This window comes from Lactuca virosa, chromosome 6, assembly GCF_052849685.1.
Source record: "Lactuca virosa cultivar CGN04683 chromosome 6, Lactuca_virosa_CGN04683_v6, whole genome shotgun sequence".
NCBI lineage: Eukaryota > Viridiplantae > Streptophyta > Magnoliopsida > Asterales > Asteraceae > Lactuca > Lactuca virosa.
The window spans coordinates 83,140,513-83,153,855 of NC_136431.1; the positions used below are offsets into that span (position 1 = coordinate 83,140,513).

Here is a 13,343-nt window from a genome sequence, read left to right on the forward strand (position 1 = left end):
AGTGTTTCACTATGAAGGACCTTGGAGAAGTTGCCTATATCCTAGGGATAAGGATACTGAGAGACATGAGTAAAAGACTAATTGGACTTAGTCAAAGTATCTACTTGGACAAAGTGTTGAAGCGGTTCAACATGCAAAATTCCAAGAAAGGTGACTTACCAATCCAAAGAAATGCCAAACTGAGTAAGACTCAGAGTCCGAGTACAGAGGTTGAGATAGTTGAGATGAGTCGATTACCATATGCTTCCATAGTTGGCTCGATCATGTATGCAATGACTTGTACTCGTCCTGATGTGTCCTTTTCTTTGAGCATGGTCAGCAGATATCAGGGAAACCCTGGTAAGGGTTACTGGACTGCGGCAAAGAATATTCTCAAGTACCTACGTAGGACTAAGGACTGGGTTCTTATCCTCGGTGGGAGTGATGACTTGAGAGTGACAGGGTATAGTTACGCCAACTTTCAGACCGACAGAGATAATTTCCGCTCTTAGTCGGGCTGGGTATTTACCCTGAATGGAGGAGCAGTTACTTGGAAAAGTTCCAATAAGGAGACTGTAGTTGATTCAACGTGCGAATCAGAGTACATAGCAGCAAGCGAAGCGGCGAAGGAGGCGATATGGTTGAAGAACTTCATTGGAGACCTTGGAGTTGTACCAGCTATAAAGAAGCCTATGGAGATTTTATGTGACACCAACAGTGCAGTTGCCTTATGGCTTTAAGGTTGGCTTTCCCTCTTCTTATTATTGTTTGTACATTTTCATTTTTTTTATATTTTCTGTTAATAATTTAAGAAATTTTTTTATAGGCATTCATATGTTGTAATCCCTTAGTTTTTTAGCCTAATCTTCCTAGGTTTTACCATGAATTGGTATCTAACAAGAACTTAGGAACCTCCATTTCAAATCATAAATAACTACAAGAAATGTATGAATCCTAAATAAAGTTGATAGCTTTGTGTGAGATTCATCATTCTTCCACATACTGTTAAGTGGATTATCTTCTAAAAAGAGACGTTTTTAGTTCTTGGTGTCTATTATGTAGTTTATGCTTTCAATACCAAGGAAGGAACTAAGAGAGAGTTTTTATCAAAAGCACACAATTTTTATATTTTTCCCCTTTCAAGTACAAAACATTTTTGTTATGATTTGTTTGTGCCCATTAATTTTGGTATGAAATAAAATTTGATTTCCTATTTTTTGGATGTAAAAAATTTGTTTTTTTTTGGCAACCAACTTGTTTCTTACTTCATATTAACATGATAGCATGCTAAGCTTATATATATATATATATATATATATATATATATATATATATATATATTATTGTAATGTGTCGTATTTAACATGGTAGCATGCTAATTTTTTTTAAAGTTTTTTATTGGCCTTGGTATTGATAATGAAAATATTACTTGGTGCTGAATTGTCGTCCATCCTATTTCATTATTCTTTTGGTGATATTACTCTTTGTAATATACACTTTGTTTTATGACGAGCTCCCCACTTTTAGTTTAAAAAAGTTGTTTGATGCTTCATAATCTAAATTCAATTTGTTTTTCCATGCATTTAGACCATCATATTTGGTCGGCATGTATTTTTATAGTTTTATACTAAATAAATATGATTACATTTTGTTTGCATAACCTATAAATTAAATAATATAAGCACTTTTTACTATTTAATATCACATACTTTTAACATAAAGGGGCATTATTAAGCTTTTTTTCCCGAGGGATGACAAACTGTCACACCCCGTTAACGCGGAAACACGAAGGGTGACGGACTAAGGTCTCATAAGACAAGGTACATAGGATTACCAACCATAATCATTGTGACTTTTAAGTTTACATCATGTTCGAAACAAAATTACATTTTAGTTCCCTAGTACAAAGTCTAATACATAACAAAAGAAACATCAGGTGCAAATTCTTGTTGATGTCTAATTTAGATCACTGACCGTTCCCTGAAAACCATGCAAAATGAGGGTCAACTATAAAATAGTTTGTGAGTTCACATGTTTATATAGGTACATCATTTCAGTAAGAAAATATAGATTTGTTCACAAAAGTTCAAACTCAAAATGAGTGTTGAATGCTAAAGCACTCCGTTCATAACCAAGCCTAACGACCGTTCTTGCCCCCATTCCATCATGTCCATGGTTGCCATGATGTCAGTTCACGGAAATATGCACTCACGGTTCTGGGTGAGTGGAGGCTATCTACCCCAAATAGCGCTATCCATAAGACCATCGGCTCGAAATACGAGTTAATAGGTTGTAGTTCGGCTCTCCGGGGACTTAATCATACAAGTTCCTAACACCAAATTTATAGTACAAGTTCATAATACAAGGTTCATACAACAAAGTTCATATCATATAGTTCATAGCACAAGTTCATAAAATAATTTTCATAGAAATTGTAGCATACTTTCCACCCCAAAACATTAAAAACGTAAAATAGGGGCTGTGAATACTCACTAGGGAGAGTTTGCGGTTCGAGCTTCGCGGTTCAGTGTTGTAGAGATCGATTTCTACTAGTGTCCTATGGAAAAAATAGTTTCTAGTGAGATACAATTCACTAATCCATTATATAATAATTATCTATCCAACTAGTGGTGTCGTAAAAGTGCCCAAAGTGTGTACGATTCATTATCGGTATTATCAAATTCACGGTGCCTTGTGTTCAAAAATCTATAAAGGCATGAAAATGAACTCCAAAATTTTAAAAAAATTATATTCTAGTTCTAACAAAGGTAATGAGTGTCTTGAAATTTTATAGGAATTTTTGAAGGCCATTAGTTATTTATTTGCAATCTAAATAATAGGAAAAACTCTAAATAAATAGAAAACAGTTCCAAAAATTCTCAATTTAATTTCCAGAGGTTCTTACAATGTTCCCCAAGTAGAGAAAAATATTGGTTTGTGCTCTTGAGCCTTAAGACCCGGTTTTGTAAATTCATGCCCTAATTAAATGAAAAATATGAATAAAATATCAAATTGTGACCAAATTGTATGAAAATTTAGGTGGCATAAGCATTTTGTACTTAAATAAGTTTTGTAATTTTTCAGATTTTTATCTCATTTGCAACTATTTATTTTGAATTTTTGGCCATTAAATCCTTATTTTTGTAGAAAAATAAAGATTATGTTCTAGCACTTGGGGTTTTACAGAACATCTCTTGAAACCATGAGCTAACATAAAACAATTTGGTTAAAAATTATTTTGGAGCAAAATGGGGTATTCAACCCCAACAAGTTTAGAAATGTAGCACTAACTAGTGCATGAGTTCCAAATGTAGCTGGAAGTTCAACAATTTTTGTACAAATTTATATAATGTTTTTGTTCATGAAACTTTAGGTCTTCTGATAAAGATGTATATAGTTTCTAAAATAATTTTCTCCAGATTTATTGTGGAGTTTAAGGGTCTTAATCATGTAGTACAAAACTAGTGATCACAGAAAAAGTGCTGTTTGCGCAACTGTTTTGTAAAAATCGTCAAAAATCATATTTCTAATGTTTTACAGTAACGCCAACTGGGTTCGAAATTTAACTCATGGAACTAGTCCTCAGAAAAAGAATATCGTGATTTGGTCAAGAAATGAGTGAGTTATTCCCTTTAAAAGTTGAGTAAACAAATCTGAGAGAATGTTTAAGAGTAAAACTCATGAAAACATCGTTCAAACTTCTATTTTACCTAATGATATCATTTTCTTTTGCTTAGATTGAGATACAAAAACACTATATTAAAGATATTCTCTAGAAATACTTGTTTCTAACCATTTGATCTTACATGCAACCAAGCTAGATGAGACTAAACTTTTGAAAAATCGGTTTTTGGTGCTAGATAAGGCTTGCATGTGCTCACCTTTGCTCTTGACTTTGGTTTGATCATGGATCAACACCATTTACAGAACATGCAACATGTTTTTGGTGTTTATCTACAAACATCAAGATCAAACAAATGTTCTTTGCAAGAATATGCCTTAGAAATCGAAAATTTGAAGGACAAAGTGAGTAGAACTTGTAAAATTTGTTATGGATCTTCAAGAGGTGTATGATAAGAACTTACCCTTTGATATGAAGCTTCACGAACACCCAAAATAAGGCTGAAAATTCGTGGTTGATGGGCTGATTTTTAGAGAGAGAAAGTGAGGTTTCTAGAGAGAATGAAGAGAGAAATTGAGATTCTGTCTCTCTGAATAGAACATCTCTCTCGTCATCTCTTTGGGTCTATACTTCATTAAAATCGGCCACAAAACTCCAGAAATGTTGTTTAACATCTTAAAAATGAATTGGAAAAATCTCTCCCACAGAAAATGCCTCTAAGGTCGGTTTTTCCCTCTCACATTGACATGCAAAATCTGACCTCCTGATTATGCATAAATGAGTAATAATGAGTGAGAGAGAGAGAGAGAGAAAGAGAAGGAATGGAATAGCCTATGAACGAATTTTGGGAGGAGAGAAGGGATTAAAGGCTTGTTAAAAAAGTGGTGAACTTTATAAATATGGCCCCATTTCAAATTTAATAAAAATTATCTTTTGTTTTTATAAAAGTTCTAAATATATTATATAAACTTCCAAGAGTTTATTTCTTGGTTTTCATTCAAGTACTTTTTTTTTTTGAAAGAGATTCATAGACTTTCATTTTAATTTATAATTGTAGGAATAAATTATTTTGTGATTTAAATTTTCTAAAAAAATCAAATATATAGTTCATGTAAACGGAATAAGGGTTCATAATATAAGAACGTAGGATTAGACAATCCTTGATTATACTTTTGATTCATAAATGAAATTATGAATTGCATGAACATTGTCTCAAATTTGTAATTAGTTATTATTATGATTTCATTTTGTTCATATGTGCTTAGAATACTTAACCTTGTTAAGCATTTTATTGTTCCAATATGGAAATTTTGGGTTGATAGCATACCCTTGAGTTGTGATCTACCGAACATAGTTTTGTGTTTAGACTTAAGGTTGAACTTTGGCACTTTACCACATAGTTGGTTCATTCACATGTCAATGTGATTGTTCCATACAAGCTAAGGTACACTAATTGTTCCGAAGGATCTATTAAGTCGCGAACCTAGTTCAACTTGTAACTCTAAAGAAAAGGCAAGTGCACAAAAGGAAATTGTAAGGTTCTAGATGATTCCTAACCTGAGTTTTGACAATTGTCACAAAAACCAACGGACCGGCCCTGCTCCCAGACCCCTTTATTACACCCTCTAATAGAGAATGATTTTTTGACCATTGTCTGGTGATGTGAGAATCCGTAATTGGAAAAAACAAAGAGCAAGAACGCCTTTGAGTTGATAAAGAACTTGGCAATAACTGTACGCACGTCAAAAATGAAAAGTCACGTTTCATTTCTCTGACTTTCTATTTCCCACACATACGTAGTTGGAAATTGAAAAGCTCGAGATTTACTGTATTTACGCGTTAATGGTTGTCAAACTTGCATATTTGCTTAGGTTAAGACGTAAGCGAAGCGAAATTTCCAAAGTTAGGTTTACTCTTTTTGGTCAATTGAGGTCATTTTGGAAGATGGTTGTTGTCCTGATGACATGTCGTTGTTGACCAACTTTCTTTGACCTTGAACTGCATATCGGCGATGTTTCCAAAGTTAAGGTTTTTGCAGCCTTTTGAAAACATATACCAACTACATGTCATTGGTATATGTCATGAAAAATGTAATTTACCTTTATTTTTAATCCATGGTGCAAAAGGAAGAAACGATACCGTTTTGGGAGAGCTATATCGACGACACGTCGTCACCATGCCACGCTGGCAATCCGAGTGAAATGGCTATCCCGAAGACTTGTCGTCGGTACAGCTCCCTGTTTTTAATAAGTTTCTTTATTTCAGCAATAAACAAAACGACACAGTCTTGGGTACCCTGTACCGATGACTTATCGTTGACAAAGACTTTAGCCCCATCAAGACCAGCGACTGCGTCATTTCACTTCCGATTTCTCTCCTTCTCTCTTTCTGTCGACGACCAAACCTCCTCCGGTCACTCCCCTTCGCCGACAACTAGCAGGTATGCTTCTTGGTCCTTCTATTCTTCCTAATTTTGTGATTGGTCAAGGTTTTTACTCAGGTTTTGTGGTTTTTTGTCCGGTTGCATCTTTCACCTCCGATTTTGGGGTATTATTTCCGGTTGCAGCCTTCATAGCCTTCACCATCGCCAACCCTTCACCAACGTCGGCCTCTACGTAGCTACACCAGTCATTTTGAGGTAAGATTCTGATCTCTCTCTCTCTCTCTTAGGCAAAAATGGGCAGAGTTTTGTTTTGCGTTACTTGTTTAAGCATGAAAATGAAATTGGGCATGATTTGTTTGATTTTGTATTTAGATGTGTATATATTTGGGCACAATTGGGCAAAAATGGGCAGATTATGTTTTGCGTCATTTGTTTAGGCGTGAAAATGAAATTGGGCATGATTTTTTGATTTTGTGTTTAGGTGTGTACGTACTTGTATGGAATTGGAATTGAATGTATTATATACATGTATGAAATTGCAAAATTGTATGTCTCATTTGATTGTATGTCTCGTTTGAGTAGATGTATCGTATACATGTATGAAATTGCATATATGTATTGCATAATTATATGTCTCATTTGATTTTGTGTTTGGATGTGATATTTGTATGAAATTGGAACTGGAATTGGAATTGCATAAAGTTATAAAATTGGAATTAGAATTGGATGTACTATATACATGTATGAAATTGAAATTCGAATTGGATGTATTACATGTATTGTATGTCTCATTTAGATGTATTACGTAATTGTATCGAATTGGAATTGGATGTATTGTATACATGTATGATTGTGTTAAATGTCGACGTTTATTTGTTTGAGTACATGTAAGTGATAAACTGCTTAATTAATAACTACTTAATGTGTTGTGTAAGTGAATGCTTAATGAATACTTGATATTGTTTGTATTGTAAGGTGCTTAATAGATTAGTTATCATTTTATTTAGTTGATAATATGGTTTTAAAGTACAATGTTATAATTGAAAAAACAAAAATAAGATGCTATAAATTGTTTATTAGTTTTTTTTTAAAGTATGTTTAGTATATTTTCTAATATTTGTTAAACAGATGGGTACACATGTTGTGAGCGGGCATGAGGTTTTTTCAGGTAGAATATCGACCGACCGAATAGATCAAAAAAAATATACCCACTAGGTTTTTTCCTACAAACCAATTTCTGTAGGTATTTTGTAGGTAACGCTCAATTCCTACGAAATTCCAATGAATAGTGTCATAGGAATTTGATCCGATTTTCTGGTAGTGTTGATCGAAGATACATAAGTCATCTAGAGTTTCTAATGCGAACGCAAACGGTGCTTTATGTTTTCCAATGAGCAAGTTCTTTTAGAGCAGAGAAAGAGATTGATGATTTCTAATTTAGGTTTTGTATTTTCTCAAAGATTGAGATTGTAAATTGGATATTAGATTAGTTTATTATCTCTTTCTAAAGATTTCGTTTTCTAAAATTTAGTTACCTAATTTTATTTGAAAAGTTATTGATTTTTTTTAGCAATCTTATGGTTTTGTTAGATATTTAATTGGTTGCATAGTTGCAGAATTTATCAAATAAAATTGATTTGCTTGTTATTTGGAGTTACTGCTTAACTAAATAATCTTTTAAATTACATATATAAATACATATACTTACGTAGCGGCCAGGGAGCCATAACATGAAAAAAAAAAAAAAACGATCATCATATATATAAAATAGGGTATACACTGTCAAAAAATTGGGAGGGCCATGGCCCATTTTAACCCTCTGAAATAGACAAATATCGTCTCAATTCTTTTATACATTTTTTTTTTAAATGTCAACCTTCAAAATCCTTCTAGATTTCAAATACGTCTTTCCTTCAAGATTTCAGATGCGCCTTTCCTTTTCGTGGTTGTTAGTGACATACAACGCATCCCTACATCCATTCCCTATAAATACAAATCAAAACATCATTGGCCTTCAAAATCCTTCTAGATATTCATCTGAGATTTCTCTTTGCAAGAACTTCAAGGCCAAAAAAATGTAAGGTTTAAATATTAATTTTGTGGTGATTATGGCGCTCATGCTTGCATCTGTGCTGTTTCATGGCACGGCGGCTCAAACTACCCATGTGGTCGGTAACGCCTTGGGCTGGAATATTCCTCCCAACGGACCTTCTGCTTACACTACCTGGGCATCAACTCAGGCCTTCAGAGTCGGCGATGTTCTTCTCTTTAACTTCATCACCGGATTCCATAACTTTGCTGAAGTACCGCACGCGGCGTACGGCCCACGCACCAACGCCAACCCAATCTACATCGCCACCACCGGCCCGCTAGAGTCACCTTGAACGCACCTGGCACACACTATTACATATGCACAGTTGGAACTCATTGCCAAATTGGTCAGAAACTCACCATCAACGTCTCCGCTACATCTGCCACCCCTTTGTAAGCGTAATTTTAGTAACCAAATATCTGTTGGAATCCTAAGTCGATGAGGACTTGGAGACCAAGCAATCTAATTTATGGAAAGTTGAGTTTATGGCAAGTTGGTCATAAGTTTCTTTGTCTAATACAAGTTGGTATGTTAGGCTATATATACATGTCTGTAATCGAGTTTATGATTATGAGAACAGATTGTAAAACATCCGTTTTGAGTTAGTTTCCGATTAATCAAAGAGTTATTTTGGTTATTTTGTTTTGCATTCTTGTTTTCAAAACTTTAATTAGTATCAGAGCGAGGTTAAGACGGTGCCGGTTTGAGAGTCGGTTTTAAGAAAAGTGTAGCCCTTTGCTGCGGGACAGGCACAGCGGGAACCAGGATCGGTTTAAGGGGGTGTGGATTGTTTTTAAGCGTGAGTTGAATCATCTCAATACCAACCCCGACTTCTCTTGATCGGGATTGTTCTATGGTAGAGAGAGACTAACCTTAGGCACGGAATAAACAAACGGGAAGACGTAAAGCGGGTAGCTTTTATTCGGTTTGTTTTGCGGGTGACGGAAGACAGTAAAGGTGGTCGTGACTGAGGTGGAGGTCGGGTGTCCGGAAAAGTCGAGAATCGAGATGGTTCGAAAAGAAGGTGATTTTTTGGAATGTGACGACAACGACGAGCCCGTATTTTAAATACGGATTGGGGTTGAAGAATTCTCTAGAAGGACTTAGAGATTCAAGGACCTTGAACTGCATGCCGGCGATATTTCCAAAGTTAAGTTTTTTGCAGCCTTTTGAAAACATATACCAACTACATGTCATTGGTATATGTCATGAAAAATGTAATTTACCTTTATTTTTATTCCATGGTGCATAAGGAAGAAACGATACCGTTTTGGGAGAGCTATATCGACGACACGTCGTCACCATGCCACACTGGCAATCCGAGTGAAATGGCTATCCCGAAGACTTGTCGTCGGTACAGCTCCCTGTTTTTAATAAGTTTCTTTATTTCAGCAATAAACAAAACGACACAGTCTTGGGTACCATGTACCGATGACTTATCGTTGACAAAGAGTTTAGCCCCATCAAGACCAGCGAATGCGTCATTTCACTTCCGATTTCTCTCCTTCTCTCTTTCTGTCGACGACCAAACCTCCTCCGGTCACTCCCCTTCGCCGACAACTAGCAGGTATGCTTCTTGGTCCTTCTATTCTTCCTAATTTTGTGATTGGTCAAGGTTTTTACTCAGGTTTTGTGGTTTTTTGTCCGGTTGCATCTTTCACCTCCAATTTTGGGGTATTATTTCTGGTTGCAGCCTTCATAGCCTTCACCATCGCCAACCCTTCACCAACGTCGGCCTCTACGTAGCTACACCAGTCATTTTGAGGTAAGATTCTGATCTCTCACTCTCTCTCTCTCTCTCTCTCTCTCTCTCTCTCTCTTAGGCAAAAATGGGCAGAGTTTTGTTTTGCGTTACTTGTTTAAGCATGAAAATGAAATTGGGCATGATTTGTTTGATTTTGTATTTAGATGTGTATATATTTGGGCACAATTGGGCAAAAATGGGCAGATTATGTTTTGCGTCATTTGTTTAGGCGTGAAAATGAAATTGGGCATGATTTTTTATTTTGTGTTTAGGTGTGTACATACTTGTATGGAATTGGAATTGAATGTATTATATACTTATATGGATTCGGGGGGTGATTGTTGGAAACCTAAGTCGATGAGGACTTGGAGACCAAACAATCTAATTTATGGAAAGTTGAGTTTATGGCAAGTTGGTCATAAGTTTCCTAGTCTAATACAAGTTGGTATGTTAGGCTATATATACATGTCTATAATCGAGTTTATGATTATGAGAACAGATTGTAAAACATCCGTTTTGAGTTAGTTTCCGATTAATCAAAGAGTTATTTTGGTTATTTTGTTTTGCATTCTTGTTTTCAAAACTTTAATATCTTGTTGTATATAGTTTTTAGGACTTTTGACAGGCTTGCAAATCAAGCTTTTATGTCCTGTAATTAAGGCTGTATAGTTGCCTTTTTTGTGTGCTTTTCCTTTTTTACCCTTGTAGAACTTCTGTATATAAAGTGGTCTGTATAATCTAAAGTGTAGAAAATTGGGGTTTTCTTCACTTTGCCTTTCATCTGTTCCACAAGCATTCTTGTCCTTTTTCTTTCTTCTGTGTATAGTCTTTTATGGTATCAGAGCTTTATCATGGGATCTGAATCAACCATGACTAACGATTATGGTTCATCACCAATGACTAATTCTCATTCTCTTCCTATTTTCTACAACCCTAATGCCATCATGGCTCACACCCATCTAACCAAAGAAAACTATGTAAACTGGAGTACCCTCTTCAAAATCCTTCTACGAGCCCACAAACTATTGTTTGTTATCAACACAAACCCGCCCCCTAAAACCCTAGCTGATGGCAAGGAAAACCCAGATCATGATACATGGAAGAATACAACAGACCTGATCTGCTGCTGGATAAAAGGCACTGTTACCCCTGCCATTCAACCATACCTGAAATCCTGTGACACTGCTCCTGCAGCGTGGAATGTTCTGGCTAAGAGGTTTGGCTCCACATCGGCCATCCAAATTGAAAACCTACAAGACCGCCTTCACAACCTCAAGAAACCAACAGACCTTTATGTTTCATACTATCTTTTTCAAGCTAAAACTATATCTGATTCCCTTATTGCTGCAAGAAAACCTCTTGAAGACTACGAACTTATTCAACGAATTCTTGGTGGTCTTGGTGCCGAGTTCAAAGAATTTCTCACCTCCACATCCTCATCACATGTTCGGCAGTCACTCAATCTTGATGACCTGACAGAATTGCTTCTTAAGGAAGAAATGCTACAGAAAAAATTTACAGTCCCAGTTGAACAGGCCACAGCCCTAACTGCAACTAAAACCTCTTATTTTCAACCTCAATCATCATCATCATCATCATCTCGACCCAATAACAGCGGGAATGGAAATTGAGAGAGTCGTGGTCGTGGTAACTCTAATTTTGGTAGAGTTGGAAATCAGGGGAGAGGTAATTGGGGCGGTCAACAGTGGAACAACAGTTACAGTCAAAATAATCGAAATAATAGAGGTGGATGTGGTGGTGGTCGCACAAGAGGTTCAATTTCCTGATCAAGATGCTCAATGCCAATTGTGTTATCAATATGGACATGATGCTAGAGTTTGTGCACAACGTAACAATGTTGCATACTTCTCACAATCTGAACCATATGTTTTGGACTCGAGTTCTATGAACCACATGACACCAGATCCCTCCAACTTCTCTGAGTATTCACCGTATACATGTAAAAATTCAGTATTTTTGGTAATGGTACAAGCTTGCCTATCTCTTACATTGGTAAATCTTCTTTTCTTCATGAAAATCGGTCTTTTAAGATGAACAATGTTTTGTTTATTCCTAAGTTGCACAAACCTCTATTATCCATTCGTCAATTCTCTAAGGATAATAATTGTTTTTTTGAACTTGACTGGTGTGGCTTTCGTGTTAAGGACATTCGGTCGCAGGAGATCCTTCTTTTTGGTCATAGCTCTGGAGGTCTTTATCAGCTATCATTCAATCCAAATACTTCTCATAGTCCATTTTCTCTCTTAGGCGAACGGTCAACTCCCAACACTTGGCATGATCGCTTAAGACATCCTTCTTTTAATATCTTTAAAGTTCTTTTCAGCAAGTTTAAATTACCAATAAATGGCAAACATTCAGAAACACATAGTTGTCATGTATGCCCTATGGGAAAATCTTCTAAATTAGCATTTGTTCCCAGGAATTTTAATGCCTTTCATCCTCTTGACATGCTTCATCTTGATGTTTGGGCCCCTGCCCCGGTTCAGTCTATGAATGTTCATCATTTTTATCTATCTATAATTGATGATTTCTCTCGTTATGTGTGGCTTTTTCCATTATTTCACAAATCTGATGTTGCTAATGTTTTTGCCACTTTCAAAACTCAAATTGAAAATTAATTATCTCGAAAAATATGTGCGGTTCATTTTGTTAAGACTGTACAAACTGATGGTGGTGGTGAGTTCATTAGTCGTCAATTTAAAGCTTTTCTTTCTAATTAGAGAATTAAACATCAACTCACTTGTCCCTACACACCTCAGCAAAACGGTGTTGTAGAACGAAAACATAGACACATAGTTTAAATGGGTTTGTGTCTTATGACAAAATCAAACACTCCATTTAAGTTTTGGCTTGAAGCATTTAACACTACTGTGTATCTCATCAACAGATCACCCATGCGCCAACTTAATTATCTTTCTCCTTACCAAAAGATTCTCTTACGTGATATCGATTATCGTTTTCTTAAAGTTTTTGGGTGCTCTTGTTTCCCTTATATTCAACCATATAACTCTCACAAGCTTATGCCAAAATCAACTCACTGTATTTTTCTTGGATATGATAATACACGCAAAGGTTATAGATGTTTGGATTTAAAGAATGGTCGAGTTTATATCTCTAGACATGTGGTATTTGATGAATTGGACTTTCCCTTGAAAAATAAAAGTACAAGTTCTTCAATCGGGCAAACACCACAACTGCAGACCAACCATTTTGTTGAAAGCATTCATCACCATGCTTCAAACTCAGCAAGCAAAATCACAGCCCACAATTGCAATAACACAACATTCAGACGAAATCCACAGTTCAACTACTACTGGGCAGCCACCTCACACGCCAAGCCCAATATCAGTGTCAAATCCTATAATGCCTAGTAGGCCCAGCAAAGCGCGAGATAATAATCAACATTTATTTGTTGAACCGACAACCCAATTAAATTTCACCCCAGAAAAATCTTCTTCCCCACCAATTATAGAATTCACTCCTGTGGTTTCTTCTTCACCAC

General features: G+C 35.9%; 1 protein-coding gene across 1 annotated transcript; it reads left to right on the top strand.

The window, feature by feature from the left end:
- Positions 1 to 10,689: 10,689 nt before the first annotated feature.
- Positions 10,690 to 11,451, top strand: LOC145121703 (uncharacterized). The gene has a single exon (XM_079057411.1). It carries the CDS (start codon positions 10,690 to 10,692, stop codon positions 11,449 to 11,451), a length of 762 nt encoding a protein of 253 aa, XP_078913537.1.
- Positions 11,452 to 13,343: the final 1,892 nt, after the last annotated feature.

Excerpts from the sequence above, each read along its gene's own strand:
- LOC145121703 (XM_079057411.1), top strand. The coding sequence starts at position 10,690 with ATGACTAACGATTATGGTTCATCACCAATGACTAATTCTCATTCTCTT.